The sequence below is a fragment of the Amphiura filiformis genome, chromosome 2, assembly GCF_039555335.1.
Source record: "Amphiura filiformis chromosome 2, Afil_fr2py, whole genome shotgun sequence".
Taxonomy (NCBI): domain Eukaryota; kingdom Metazoa; phylum Echinodermata; class Ophiuroidea; order Amphilepidida; family Amphiuridae; genus Amphiura; species Amphiura filiformis.
The window spans coordinates 72,580,146-72,596,700 of NC_092629.1; the positions used below are offsets into that span (position 1 = coordinate 72,580,146).

At 35.4% G+C, this 16,555-nt stretch overlaps 2 protein-coding genes across 2 annotated transcripts; both read right to left on the bottom strand.

The window, feature by feature from the left end:
- Window positions 1-68: 68 nt before the first annotated feature.
- LOC140142846 (transient receptor potential cation channel subfamily M member 2-like) lies at window positions 69-5,593 on the bottom strand. The gene is made up of 6 exons (XM_072164867.1): window positions 5,552-5,593; window positions 2,860-2,958; window positions 2,490-2,670; window positions 1,750-1,907; window positions 637-841; window positions 69-235 (listed from the first exon to the last, which is right to left on the bottom strand). Exons 1-6 carry the CDS (start codon window positions 5,591-5,593, stop codon window positions 69-71), a joined length of 852 nt encoding a protein of 283 aa, XP_072020968.1.
- Window positions 5,594-13,282: 7,689 nt separating this feature from the next.
- On the bottom strand, window positions 13,283-16,049 carry LOC140136876 (G-protein coupled receptor GRL101-like). The gene is made up of 3 exons (XM_072158484.1): window positions 14,950-16,049; window positions 14,058-14,278; window positions 13,283-13,488 (listed from the first exon to the last, which is right to left on the bottom strand). Exons 1-3 carry the CDS (start codon window positions 15,926-15,928, stop codon window positions 13,306-13,308), a joined length of 1,383 nt encoding a protein of 460 aa, XP_072014585.1. The 5' UTR covers window positions 15,929-16,049; the 3' UTR covers window positions 13,283-13,305.
- Between the last annotated feature and the right edge of the window lie 506 nt (window positions 16,050-16,555).

Consider the following 16,555-nt stretch of genomic DNA (forward strand, 5'->3'; position numbering starts at 1 on the left):
CCTTAACAGCGCGGTCATTATTTACCGCAATAGTATCTAATGAATACAATACAATACAATACATATTATTACCCCTCAGTCGATGGTTCTGCTCTTTGAAAAGCCAGTGCCATTGCATCGGATGCTCGTCCGGTGTCGGCTACAATTATTACAGGAGTGTCTTTCTGTACGGCTTCATAAACTGTCTGTATGGTATTAGGTCCTCCTTCCAAGGCGATGCACACTAAAGGTATCTCTATAATACGAAATGAAAGGAATTGTAAATCAAACTAAGATACAGATGATAGTTCTACTGGATAGTATAGTTCTACAACACATAATGAAATCATGTACTTTTGCACATTTTCCTTAACTAGTCTTTCATTTTTAACGTTGGCTCTTAACCGAATCGTATCTCTATAATACGAAATGAAAGGAATTGTAAATCAAACTAAGATACAGATGATAGTTCTACTGGATAGTATAGTTCTACAACACATAATGAAATCATGTACTTTTGCACATTTTCCTTAACTAGTCTTTCATTTTTAACGTTGGCTCTTAACCGAATCGTTATATCGAAGCAAACCTTAAGCAGAGAGACCACAATATTGTCAAACTCTTTGTGTTGATAAAGCTCTACAAAACTTTACATACTTGTGACATCATTCTGTTGTGTTCTCAGACTCCACTGTGTAGATATAGTTTCCTCAAGTTTAGCTCGTAGTTGTACCTCAACTCCATATTTGCCCTCACTCCCATCGTCTACCAGGATAAAGTGTGTATGGTTTGGATCTAGCAAAACTTCATTTGGCTCTCCTTGTCTGATTGTGCTAATGAAAGACTCTCTGTTGCTATAGTTCTGTGGAGTGTTGCAAAGACACAAGTTTACGTTCTCGTAAAAATTACGAAGTCTGTTATTTCCGTCCTCTGCAGAACAGCATCCCGTGTTTTCGAAGACAACTTTCCGCAAAAAATAATTGTTATCCTAATAATTAATATTAGTATTGGCATTTTGGCTTCAAGGTAAACCAGACTAAGATAACATGTCCGAAAATATGTATCTCGCAATACACAAGACCGAATGTTTTAATGACTTGGCATAAATACGGTATACCAACCGCACCCTGTGTTTTAGAGTTGAGGTCTAAAAATAGGGTTTGAGTAAGGATTAGGGTTAGTATAGTGAGAAATATCCCACCGTCTCGTCCTTTATCATCGGTTGGAATTGAAGCCATAATGTACAATCTTATAATATATAATATGATCTTTTGTATATTTGTAATATTTACACATGTCCCAACTTTTACAAATTGAATCGGCCAAATTTGCTGTCTTTGCATGTTAAATGGCCAAAATAACCAGTGGGGCTTATTTCACTTTACTTTGTTATTTCAGCTTAAAGTGGACAGCAACCCTACCCGACAGTTATTACTAATATTAGTTTAACATTTTTAATAAAGGATAACAAAAATTTAAATTTGACGTAAATCGTACGTTAAGGCTTTAAATGCGCAAGTTTCATGAGAGGATAGTGTTCTGTTAGATTAGATTTATGTCAGTGTTATAACGATCAATGTCTGTGGTGACGAAGTTCTGCGCGGACACCTATGGTTAATATTAATATGATGCAGTGATCATTATGCTATATTCCTCAAATAGTGAATATTAATTTTAGGAAGGTCGAATTTCAATAAATCTGAAAAACCGGCTTTTCTAATATAAATGCCTTTTCAAGTCATGTCAAGAAAATAAAATAGTCATATTTACAACATCTTCAAGAAGAGACCGCTGATCTAGTATACCCCATGTAGCTATTCCAATGGCAACCACGTCGTGAATTCGACAATCTGTTTTAAAATCTTTCACCGCCTCACCAATATACTTCATAACACCAACATTGGTTCCTCCGGTAATAATCCAAGCTCCTGGTATGCACATAATAATTATATATTATTAACATATCCTAAGAAATGACCAACCGCTCTTCTTCTGAGAAAATAACTAAAAGCCTGTTCTTTATAAATTGGGAATTGAAATAGCCAAAAGAGTCAACGACTTCTACATTTTCATACATTTTTTGTGGCAATAACCACAAATCCCATTGCCATGATGATACTGTGAATAACAAAAATGCAGATCGAGAAGTTGCACTGCACTGATACAAATGGGCCTGACAAGATGGACTAAGTTTCATATGTTTACAATCTGAGCTGCTGGTCAAATTTTGCGTTGCTTAAATGCATTATTCAAATTCACTAACCCTCGGGTTAGGTAAGATTTTATAGGCGTGAACCCAATTTCTTGAAATAAAGCCTGCTGATAAAGAAATAACCAGGGGGGTGTATGTGTATACTGACATGTATGTAGTGCGTGTTTCTTTCCATGATTATCTACTATTGTATCCGGTGTTTTTTCTGCGAAACGAATCTCGGTCGTTACTCCTCGGTCTCTGCAGATTATCTGAATTTAAAAACAACAAACTGGGCTCCGTATATAATGTTCCTTACCTGTGTTAACGGCAGCCTCTATTACGCCATCTCTAAAAATATCTTGCAATCGACTGGTAAGCTTGAAATTATGCGCACCACCGGTAACTGATATAAGTAGTTGGGGCTTCCTAAGGCTCCATTCATTTCCAAGAAGAGATAGCAGGTGATTACAATTGGTCTCGGGCGTTATCTTTACAAACTTAAACAGAGAAAATGAAAATACCGCTAATTTACATCAAACAGACAGCAAATATTTCAGTTTCGAAGGGAAAACTTCAAGTCAACAAACATGCTGTGCAAAGATTAGAAAAATTAAAAAAGGCATTGCTTTAGCTGGAAGCATACAAATGATTAAAACTGAGGTAAGGTAAGGGTGAATCTGATTTACCTTTGGCTGCACTTGACATAACCTGGCCCCAGGTCCCACGAATTCAATGCTTCCATAACAGTCTGTTTCTAGTGTCTCAATAAAGAAATGCGAGGAGTCCTGTTAACAAAATACGATTGAAAAGTATATTATTATATTAAACGAACTGAATAAATGTTAGTTTGTCTACAGAAGTCAAAGCGGTCGTAAGTGACATATTTGGGTGAAATCAGTATTTTGATAAAATTTTAAAAGTACAAAATTTAAACCAGGTTTTAAGTTATAATAATAATACTCTAATTTTATATAGCGCATTACATCAAAGAGGTCACAAAGCGCTGAACAATATTGAAACACAATATAAAAATACAGATAAAATATAGTACAGGTAACATATAAAAAACGAATTATAATGAAAAAAAGATAGTCAGGTGGGAGACAAAGAAATGTATATCGGCAGCTAAAGTCTGCTTTATTGGCTTGGGAACCCCACAAGCACACCTTTGGGATACGTGAGAACAATGGTACCACTTTCTCAAGTGGGCCGCTTACACATGACTTATTCATCACTTATTGACAGTCATCTGTCAGGTAAATCATTAATATACTGTCAATGGTACCACTTTATCAAATCGGTATCAAAGAAAAACTGCATTAAGTTATCTATTACTCTGCATGAATTGTATATTCTTGACCTTATGTGTCACTTACGTTAGTCTTAACGTCCACACTCCTTTAAAGCTCGAGTGCAACCTTATCGAAATGCAGGAAACTGCACAACTTTACTGAACCTACGATATTGCTGTGTGTTAATTTTCTCTTATTATTAGAAATTAATAATATATTCTCTGTAGGATTTGTACACTTTTTATTTCTATTCAAATGTTTACTGATCCAAATAGTATCCATTTGTAAAACACAAAATTGCTTCTCCTGTAAAAATATAAAACTATATGTACGATAGTGTACCATTCTGCCGACGAGATATAACAGACCTTTTCAAACCAAATTTTAAAGATTCCGTCCGATTAAACCCGACGCATGAAATTTCCTCAAACGCGTGCGCTGAAAAAGTACATCATGCACCGTTCAAAGTTGCAATGTGTAACATGCATCATAAGCGCGATGAACTTTCGCATGGTCAAATGTGGATGAGAGAGGTATTTTTATACAATGGTAGATAAACTACTTACTTTGATCACATGGGTTCTAAACCAGCGAAAAAGCGGTACGACTATTATACGTAAGCGAAACCAAAAAATAGTTCCTTGTTTGCAACAAAGTGAGTCTGGAGTGCATTTTGTGGGAAAACACTTTTCTAAACGGATTTAAGTAAGATAATCCAACCGCAAGAATTATATTCCATTGAAAAGTGTTTTCCCACGAATACGCTTTCAGCTATGTAGTGGAAAGATTAGTGACAAAGCTAACGATAATAACTTCCCCCGAGAGCTTAGCTATATGATTGGAAACCACGTGACCTAAACCAAAACCAACACCGAGAACTTGAAAAGGCTCATTGTCATGAATTTGACTGAACTGAAAGATCAGGATATATTAGGAAAAACTAATAAAAGTGCATTTTAAACTATTAATAATTTACTTACTAGTGTAATGCTGGTTTCATACTACCCTGCCGCTTGCCGCTGAGCGGCGTGGCGCACGCGCATTGCAGACAAACGGACACAATAAAGGCTTGTCATTGGTTGAAACGCCCTGCCGCTTGCCGCAGCGGCAAGCGGCAGGAAAGTATGCTGGAGGCTTAATAGATAGCATATAAACGTAGTTAAACTCAATACAACAGTAAAAATCAATATTGGTAGATGGAGAGGGAAAAGGGATTTTGTCAATTTTGCATTATCACATTACCGAACTACTACATTTTAGGGCTTGAATATTTATTTGGTAATGAAATATGTTTTTATCAGAATTTTCACTGTGGAATATTTTTAGAAACACAATGTCACCTCACTTACAGATTAGAGAAATGTAGCTACCTATATTGGATGAGTGTGCTTACATTATTTGAAAATGTGTTTACTTGTAATTGAAAATAAAAAATGAAGAATACTATTTGACCCGGAAGTATTGTCCCGGCTTACGATACTCGTATGTCGGTATTCCCCGGTATTTCAAGCCCAGGCCAGGAAATAAAATGACTAGCATTTGGCGGGAAATGGCGAACCTGTATTTCTCAACTATAGTTAAAATGTTTCTCTTGAAAATTCTTACTTTAAAATAAATATTAAAAAAGTAATTTCAGAAAAAAAAACAGGTGTAGTATTTCAAAATTTTATTGTGTATATTTATTAAATTTTGTTCTGGTGTACCTGAACGTAAGTCAAATTTCACGATATTTTTGCTAAACGAATTAATCTGCAAGAATATTTTTGTACGTAAACATTAGGAAGCCAGCGGTTTCCAATGGTATAAAAATTTCAACTTTTTATGAGAAAGTGGAGGATGATGTTGTGGATCACGAAATGCCCTTTTAACATAAAATATATAGAACATTAATATTATATTATTGTTACAGTTCATATAATATATTTTAAATATAAGAATATAAGTCTAATAATATAACATTGTATATTGATATTTTATTATTATTATTATTATTATTATTATTATCATTATTATTATTATTATTATTATTATTATTATTATTATTATTATTATTATTATTATTATTATTATTAAAAACAAAGCTTACCTTGCTGTCCGCCATAGGAGGAATATTTGGATACTTTTCCATGGTTAATGCCAAGACACTGCACCCTCACATGCGTTCATCATGAATAACACGAGGAAAGTGATACTTTTTAACATGTTTTTGAAATTATTACAATCTGTACTTTACCCTTTCGTATTTAATGTTAAACAAAGATCTCTAGTTTTCAACTTAACAGGATTACAGATACCAGGATGTAGTCAATTCCACCAAGCCTGCGAAACTATTTGTGTTTTGTTTTATACAAACGGTACAAAGTGCACAATATTAAAGGCTCGGACATATCGAATTACATTCTGAATATCAAATTATTTTGATTTTTTGAAATTCACAATTTAATTCAAATTTTTATGGTTAATGATTAAAAATTGATATATGTGACATTTAACAGTCCTTAAAGTAAATTTATAAATCTAATAATATTCACTCAAAGTGTATGTAGCTGGAAATAAAAGCAGACGACCATTTGAAAATTTTGACCTTTCGTATTGAAGATAGATATTTTTTCCCAAAAATACCTAAATATTTTTGGTCTTTTGGGGGAAATGTGTATCTTCAATATGAAATGCCAAAATGTTCAAATGCTTGTCAGTTTTTCCTCCCAGCTACATACACTTTAAGCACATAACATTAAATTTATAAATTTTACTTCGAGGACTGTTAAATATGAAAATTAAAAAATATATATAATTTATCAATAATTTGCCATAACATTTAAATTATATCGCCAATTTCAAAAAATCAAAATCATTTGATATCAGAAGCACATTCCTCGTATTCAATATACAATTCGATTTGTCTGATGTGCTCTCATGTCCCACAAAAAACACGGTGCAAACGTTGTTATCCGCGCCCATAACGTGGTTTTGAATTGAACATTGTTATTTTATTTCTTTGTAAAGCTGAAATACGCAAATTCGCTGAGTGACAAGTGACTGATTATGCCAGTCACCTTGCAAGTATAAACATATGTCAGGCATTGCCGTTTGAGGCGAGAGATCGCTCTCACTCGCCACCGCTCGCCCAGACTCGATTTCTAGTGAGCGATTTTCCACTCGCCATAGACACTGTATATTTGAACTAGGCCTACATTAAAGTTTCAGCAATTTCAATGTATTCGATCATCGTAATAACTTGGCCTTAATCCGTGAAAAAAAAAGAGAGGGTGTCTACAGTGCCTAAGTGTTTCATATTGGTATGAATTATCTTTTAGACATAGAGAGTGATTCGACTATTACATACTAGAGAGTCTTTAATATCGCCTTTAATATCTAGACGACAAGGTCTGTATGTGCTAATTAGGCCAATCAAATTAAGGAAAATTAGGGCTTAACCCATTACTAATTGTAACAGAAACCATTTAATCACCATTCATTTCAGAAAAGTGTATTATAAAGAAAATATCAAAAATCATCAAAAGTCTAGGTAGTGGAACAGTGCCTAATTTGCATAAATCCGAAATGGCGGCTTATGCAGGGCTGAAATTTCAAAGTTGGTCAAATCTTATTTAAAACCATACCAATGGCTTGAACTCATCATAAGAATTCAGAAAAAGTATAGTTACTAGTCTCCGACATAAAGTTCATGAGTTACAGAGTTTGGGGTCCACATTTGTTCCTTTGGCAAAAATAAATAAAAATGAGAAAAGTTGCATTGTTTTGGGTGTTTTGTTACATAATTATGTAACATCAAGGTGAAGGTCAACAAGGCTCAATGGAATGGTTCTTCTTTGCTATGTTACCAAGGTAACAAACTACCTGAAATATGGGAAACTTTTCTCGTTTTTAATGTTTCCAAATTTTGACATTTGACCTTTTCTTGTATAACTCAAGAAATGTATATCGGAGATCGGTTAAACTATACCTTTTCTGAATCCTTATGACGAAAGGTATACGGTTTTTAACAACAATTGAACCAATTTGAAATTTCACCCCTGCATAAGCGGCCATTTTGGATTGATGCAAATTAGGCACTCTTCCACTACTTGGAATTTTGACTTTTGGAGACCTTTAATATGTTCTTTAATATACTTTTGAATGAATGGTGGTTAAATGATTTCTGTTGCAATTAGTGATGGGTATTTTTTTTGATTGCCCTAAATTATATTGTTCAAAATCAATCGCTGCTCGTAATTTTGCCCAGCAAATTGATTTAAGTTCAGAAAAATGTTTGTAAACGAGTTTAAAATGTAAATAGACTATCTCTGATGTTGGATAGTATTAAGGTAGAGTACTGACATCCGCAATTATTATTATTATATATCTCGACAGTGTAATACCCGTAAAATAAATACTTAAACATCGTTGAGATCTGAATATGAATAGGAAAACAAACAAAAATGTAAATGGTTTCCGTATCTTGATAAAAAATTCAACTAAACTAAATTAAAGCCATATTATAACATTTGCTGAGGAGAACGCCCTCAAAAATAGTTAATTCTGGTTTTTACACGTGTGTAATGTACTTTAGTCAATAAAGATACTCTGCAAAAATCAAGACTTTAGGTGCTGTAGTTTTTTTTAATCCGAGATTTTGAATAAAACGTTGGAACCGGCGTTTTATTATTACGATGGAAATATTAGTCGAACACGTATGCACAGTACGTACACGGCATGCGGGATACACATACACACACACCCCAAGGATCGTACCGTATTACAACCGCGGGAGTAACATGCATGGGCGCTAGTAGTAAATTCCAATTTTCTATGCTTAACCTTACTTGTTCGGCTCAAAATTAAAAGGGGACATATCTGACAGTAAAAGCTAACATTTTATGGAAAATAAATACTAATCTATTTTTACACAGAAATGTTATAATATGGCTTTAACACGATCATGTATCATAATTTGATAATCAAAGTAAGTAACCACGTGACCTACACAAACAAGGGGTGGGGTACATGCAATTTAACCTTTGACAGTAATATCAGAAAAGATCCACCATTCGTTAGAGTAAAGGCTCGTAATTTTAAAATGATCGTTATCCGAATGGATAATATTCCGAATGGACTTATTATTCCGAAGGATTGCTTATAATATAAGATAGAGTTCAGGGGGCATTATTCGGAAAATCAGAATTCTTCTAAATAATGACACATAAAGGAACCATTATAATACATACATAGCGTAACATTTTAACATTTCATGTACATATCCTTAAAACCTTTGAATCCATGATTTCTTCAAATGTTTTCAGCTTTGACAGCCAGTTGCCATGGCAAATGCCATGAGCATGAAAGTTAGTCTTAAAAACACAGTGGTCAATCTGTCATCCTAACCAGCTGGATTTCACTTGGGTCACCATACTATATGCCCTCTGGCAATTCCAGCCCTGAAACTTACTCCCCTGCCCAGCTGACCTCCAGAGCACCAGGAATGTGTTGACATGCAAAAGGTCAAACATCAGCAGGTGTCGAGGTATATGAGATCAAATTATGAAATCCAATATCAGAAAATGAAACCAGTGGAACAAAATTAATTACCCTCGCTTTTCTCTAATCGAGGGTAATTTTGCTTAAGTTCTTTAAGGACCCGTCGACGAAATGACACTAAATGCACTAAGATCAAGAACACTTTGAAACTTCAAACTGCCTTGTATTTAAAGGTATAAACGTCATGGAGCAAAGTTGTGCGTGAGAAATCGTTTTGCTACAAACCCAGAAGTTACCAGTACAAAAGAAATCTCGAAACTTTGCGCAAACAAAGTCGAAAATGAGTAAACAAAAAGTGCAAAATGTTCATTGTCGATAGTAAATTTGCATTGTTAAAACGTGACAATGGTTTAATTTGACTATTCCTGTAGGTTTAAAATTATAGGAAATGTATCCAGGTCGCAAATTTTCTCCACAAAGAATTAACCATGATTAATCTTAAGTATTGTCCTAACTAAACCGTGACAAAAGTGTACTACCATGACTATTGTGTAAACATTAAAGGTACAATAGGTAGGAGAATACCAGTAAATTGAACAGCTAAAAAATTATTCTATATTCATTTATCTTTTTTTCCCTTTCTTGTCGCTTAGCAATAATCATTGTATTAATGTATTTTAAAAATTAAACTTTTCGGTTAGAGATGGACTTTGGACCTTAATTATGGGGTCATTGGGTGAGAACATAATGTTGACAAATACCTGGAGTCTTTGGGTGGAAAGTCAAAAACAGACCATAGCAGCCTAAAGTATTGATTTGGCTCATCCAGCACATGGGAGCTTGTAGATGAGCATAATAGTTTTAACTGTTTTAACTTGTTTAAATAAATAGCAAATGAGTCTGCAGGAATAAGAACATGCCCTGATGCGGAGGGGGGGGTACTTGGTACAAATGATAATGATAATCGAATGTTTACCTGCATAATTTGATTTTCAGGATACATCATATAACTTGAAAAGTACTTGGTAGGGGTGATTGGGTGAAAATATGCTCTTACCGACCGACCGGTTTTCTTCTTTCGTCGCTTAAACGTCCAAATCGCAAAAAAAAATCCCCGGTTACTCAGAGCGCTATTACTAGTACTGTGGGCACACGCGCTCTACCTAGATTTTGGCAACTACAGGATGTCCCAAACAAAGAGCCCCTCATTGCGCCCTCTTTTTCTCCTATTTCAGAAAAGTTGATCAAGTATATGTTGGTATGTAAAGAAGCCTTTACCCGTTAGCTTGAATAAACCGAAACAATTATTTCAATCGGCTCATAATGAAGATATGCCCTTTTAAATGTACCCGTTTTTCGCTCTGTCCACGGAGGTTTGGCTACTTAAAAGATTGAATTCCTCGATGATAACATTATTTCAGGGAATGGGCTTTACCGATGGGCTTATGGATTTTGTCAAGTGTCATTAATTTGGGCAAAATTGATGTGAGATGGGACTTCTTTTGCAATTGTAATTACTTATGATTTTCTCGGTTATTTTATGCCTTTTTGTTTTATTATGTTTCTTACTTTCTTTTTTTCTTGCTTTCTTTTTATTGACAACATAAGTCATTTCTCTTTTTGGAATAAAAGGTAGCCCTCAAAAGGGCTGATGTTTTGTGTCTTTGGTTCTTTTGAAGTGAGTTTACTGTGCTGCTCTGCCATTTACCTGGTTGCCTCCTTGACGAATACAGGTTTCAGCCCTAGTCCTCATTGCATCAATTGCGTTGCGTACCATCCTTGTGCGCCGGATACTTGCGAATGTAGCAGTAATACGTGGTTGCGATGGTGATCCACGCTTATAGTGAATGCTTTCCCAAGCCTAATGCTATTTTCTATCCATGTCATTAACCGTGTGTTTCGTTTAAATCTTTGATGTAGCCAAACCTCATTCGTGGACAGAGTAAAAACCGGGTCCATTTCTCAAAGAGGGCATATCTTTAAATATTGTGAGCCGATTGAAATAATTGTTTTTGTTTTTTAAAGCTAACAATTTAAGGTTTCTTTACATACCAAAATACATTTGATCAACTTTTCAGAAATAGGAGAGAAAGAGGGCGCAAAGAGTGGCCTCTCTTTTTGGGCCACCCTGTACATTTCTTTGTCAAAACTTTTTTAAATTTCTCTATATCGCACTCTCTGTACTACATTGGGGGGGTAACAAAGTAGTAATAAAAGTATCATTCGAGTAACGGATTCGTATAATTATATAGGGAAATTCGTCTGAAGTTGGAGTTCTGACATTTTACTTGAGAAAATTAACGTTTTGTTTTGCTTGTTTGTTTAAGTAGATACTACGTTTACAACTTGTTTTGGTCTTATTGGAAAACCTGGTTCTTCCTTTCTAATTTGATACCAAATTAAGGCTATACATTGCCGTTAATTTCTTTTATGATTAGTTAAGCATATTATAAGGTCCTTGATTGGAGGAGGTGTGGACACGGGTGTGGACACGGAGCCATACAAACTCTATGGAAAGGGTCCAGAAAAGTTTGATGACAGGCATTTTTCCCTTTTTTTTGTTGATTTGCAAACTAAAATCCACGATTATTTACTATCAAGGTTGATAGCAATCATATAGCGATTAAATGATTAAGTAGATAGTGTCATTTTAATTCATTAATTAGACTAACGAGCTGATTTATTTGTCACTCCGGGTCTTTTTTCATAAACTTCTATGTAAAACAGTCGATTGTCAGAGTTGCTTATAATAAGCCCGAAAGTGTCATATGAAGAGACAATTTGTACTCTTTCTAGGTTGTTATGATTATTTGTGACTTAAGAGGGTACTACACCCCTTGATAAATTTGTGGCTATTTTTGCATTTTTCTCAAAAAATAATAACACCCTGGTAACAAAAGTTTTGTATATTATAGGGGCAAGAATCCAGTTACTACACTGGAATCTCAAGACTAGCGGTACGTTAAAGAAAAGAGGTACCGCTAGAATGTACCTCATTTCTTACTTAACATACATAATGAACCACGTGTCTTGAATTACTGAAATTTCAGTGAAGTAATTGAATTCCTTGTTACCAATAGGTAGTTATTTTTTGAGAAAAATACAAAAATAGTCACAAATTTATCAAGGGGTGTCGTGCCCCCTCAAACCAGTACTGAAAGTATTTTAAGCAGCTCATTAGCATTAATTACAATTATTGAATTATTAATTAGGTATAATAATGAAGAACATTTTGATCACCCTGTATACATACAAGCAAGCATCGCACCCTGTAAAACTATTTTCTCGTTGACTTTTCAAGCCCTGTTTGATTTTGGCATCCTCAGATTGTGAAATGCTCCTGAAAAGAAATACACAATTTAAAAGTATACAACATATTCATTAAAAAGTTAATTGTTACACCCTGTATATTTCCTCGCACACCCTGAATTTTTATTTCAAGTTTAATTCATTGTAATCTGTGTTCTTTATGCTTTCCAGCAATGTATACTTTTACATACTTGTACTTGGTAAATTAAAATTAAAAGTTATAACCATTTATATCAAAACTCATGTTTTCACCTATGAAAATAGCATGTCACAAAAGAGGGTCCCAAATTATGACACATGGCCATAGGTATTGAGCGAAAGGCTCTAAATCTAGCATGATGGCTTTCGGAAACTTGTAGACTAGTATTTATTCACTTCATTTTCATATAAACGAATCCAACGAGCCAAGTCATGGTCAGGATTTGGTCGGCCATTAATTGGGTCCCCGGCGCACCAAGCTGATGTTGTGACTACCCAATTGGGTGGATCAAAGCCGTTTAAAAAATCGATGTAAGATTGTATTGTGTTGTAAACTTTCATTATTCTTTTGTCTACGTGTTACACGGGTGGTGGAATGCAGTTTAAAATTCCCGCCAAGGACACATCATTTCACATTTCAGGTGAGATATACTCAGCCAAGCCATGGCTGCCACTGAGGTGTAGGAATGCGTGAAATTGGATTCGTCTATAATGGGTGACTGCACACCCATCACCTCTTTGTGTACTCATCTCCGTCAATTCACTCATGAACTGTTGTCAAATGTCATCATCCACTTTAGGTACTTGACTGAAGTATCAATTATCATCAGTTGATTGCGTTGGAATTTCTCAACCGTGTCCCTCATTTTGAGACATTTAGGGATTCTATACTACACCTTTGCGTTCGCTCCACGTATAAGGATTAAGCCGCCACTAATTACAACAGCACAACACATTACTCAATAGAAAACCAAGACACAAACAACAATCTGTCACTGTCAATACTTTGACATGTCAGCCACCAACACTGTTCAAGATAATTATTATATCCAAGATAATTATTCTTAGATGTCATTATTCTGTTGCAAGATCCGATATAAGTTGCAGTATTTTGTCTAACTTTGTCATGCTTAATTCCAGCATATGTTTACTCTCATCATTAGCTTCGATTGCTTCCTCTTTTGATTTTCCATTGATTACAAATTCATCCAACATACTGGGCACAATAAGATAGGCGTGTATGAGCTCAGAAGATATCTGAAATGATAAGAATGCTGTCATTAAGGTGTCAAAAAACTGTGGATAAGTAAAGTTATTGTTAAGGAGTAATGAGTCCTTTGTGTAATCAATGAATATTACGATACATTTCCCTTTATATTTGAAGCAATACTTCCTGACAGCTTTCAATTATTATTTAGTCATCGAAGAAAATCTGTCCATGTCCCTGAGATTTTAAGCTGATAAGTTTGTCACAGAGCCAATAAATACCCCATTTTCTAATACAGACAGTTTCGCAAAATAAGCGGAATTCAAATACCATATTATTCCATCTACAAACAATCTATATGCCTAAAGTGACACCCTCCATTAAAACATTCTCAAATTTTGGAGTTTAAGCTAGCACAGTATATTACTGACACAGGTGGCTGTACAAACATGTATTATTGTACGATCAACCTATCTTAATGCTTTGTGGAGGTTGTGTGTTTTTAGCTCTTTCTTAGAAAAAAACACTAATAAAAAACTACGGTATATTCGTAAACTTAATTCTATGGATATATATCATTTGACCGTCTTTTAGGTCCACAATGAACACAGCACTTTACCTTTTTCACGAAAATACAATCTTCCTGGACGCAATTCCTCGATAAAAGCATCTCTTGATGTAGAAATTGCACTGCCATTTGTAAATCATACTCAATAAGCCTCATATTACCCTTTGTTATACCACCGTTGATTGCAAGTTTCTTTATCGTCGGATAACCCATATTTTCAATCAGTATGTTATTGGCCACCATTGTATGGGCACGTTCTATTACGCCAGTATCTGTAACATTTTATAATATGAAGACCGAATTAAAAAGACTAGTTTGCGTATGACGTCCTGTCAACCAGACCAAAAATGCCGTACTGCGAAGGTCAGCAACCAATCACTGCTCGCCTTTGCCCTGACGTCAGACGCAAACTAGCATTAATTTTAAGGGGAATCATTATTCTGTTAATCTCTGTTCCCAAAACTAAACAAAATTATTGTCAATTTTCGTTTTTATTGGATTGGCTTGATCATATTTTCAAACTATATGTCAAAATTAACTAAATGACATAGGGCACAGGTTAAACTAAATTATGGTATAAAATTAATTTGGTACAAAGTGTACCACCCGTATTTTTTCGTCTTATCGAACTATAGTTTGCGCCCGCATTTTAAATACGCAAACTATCGTAGTTTCAAAAGTTTGCGAATTAAATACTTTTCTTTCATTCTACAATGTACCTCATTGGTAATACCGGATCTTAGATCTTGCTTGTAATCCTCTCTCTGGGGACCAAAATGCTTAAAATACGTACGCCATCAGACGGTTCGGTGATTGGCCGACGGAAACTGACCGTTCTTTCCTGAGAAGGTATTGGCGCTTTTTTTCTAGGTCCAACTAGGAACTATTTTGTACTCAATTATGAGAATATTATTTCTGTATACCCTTTTAAAATTGAATTTACCTATATCACCATTACTAGCAGGATTCATGATACCGTTACTCTCCTTTGCACAATTACATTCCTTCGTTTGATTGATGACAGACAATGATGACGATGACATCATACTCTTATTGCGTTGTCTTTGATTCAGCTTCCTCGTTAAGATTGTATATAGGTATGGGTTAAGGGAGGAATTCAGCGGTAGTACAAACACTGCAGTCCACGCGTAACTAGTTGCAGGAATTTCCACAGCGCGTGTTAGCGATAAAATACCCATGACTATGATTGGCATCCAGCAACACATATCGGAAAATACTAAGAACGACATCCGTAAAGCAAGTTGGATTTGGTTTGATTGTGCTTCGCTTCCGCGCCCCGCTCTTAGTGAAGATGTTTTTGCTTTGAAATAGATTGATACGTAACAAGCGGTCATGATTATGAAGGCAGTAAGGTTGAAGCCGACAAAGACGGTTGATGAATATTGCCAACCTTGTGGACGGTCTGTTGTGAGAGGCAAAGCAAGGCATACTGTGGAGCGGCCATAGAATGCATTACCAAAATAGCCTCGTGCTAAAACGGGTATGATGGAGATGGTAAATGTGATGAACCAAATAGTACAGGCATAAATTTGGGCTGATTTTGGGCGCAAAATTAGAAACCTCTGAAATGGAAACACTATGTTGATGAATCGGTCCAAACTAATCACCATCATGAAAAATACTGATGACTCGCTCGAAATGACGGATAAAAATCCAGCAATTTTGCAAAGTAAACTTGTTTGCCAATTCTCGGCAAAAAATGCATAGCGATCACGGTAATACACATCTGCTGAAGCTATTATCAGCATATAAACACCCATCAAACTATCCGCTAGAGCTAAATGGCCGATCATTATGCCTTGGACTCGAATATTATTGCTTCTTCCAGATTTGTTTGGTCTCAATCTTTGAAGCAACACAAAGGCATTGCCTATGATGGCACTGATGCCGAGAATCCACATAAAGATTCGTAGGATAGGGGTTCGAATCAAATCTGCGCATGAAGAGAATTGATCAGCTGCAGGTAAACATTCGGTTATTGAGTCGATGTCTTGAACCAAACAGCAGAACAGGTATCTGTCCGAATGCCTGTAGACATGGACAAGAGTAAAATATTATTTATGTCAATCACGTCAGCAATACTTTGAATACACTTTATGACAATACACCTATACATGCCAAGCACACCCACATACATTCCCAAACCACCACAACCACCTTGTATTACGCATATTTCTGGAGGCCCAAAAGATGGCAAACATGAAAAAGAACGAACATATTTGAAATCCAAGTCCTCTGTTTTTCGGGTCGGTGTGTTGTCAGTCCAGAAGTCTTATGTGCTGGCATACCAAGTCCTCACAAAATCAGTTATATTGAGCAAGACCTTACCAGGTTAACGCACGGAGAACGTAAGTTACAAAGGGGTTTGTATTACTCCCGTTTGCTTCGGTGTGTTGTTCAGTTGACGCTTTGGCATTTTCAGCAATAAATAAGGGTTACAAAATGTAAAATATGACAATACTTACAATGTTTGTAAGTCAGATAAATCGGTAAATACTTCCTTTTTCCGCTTCCCAAATTTGTGTCTT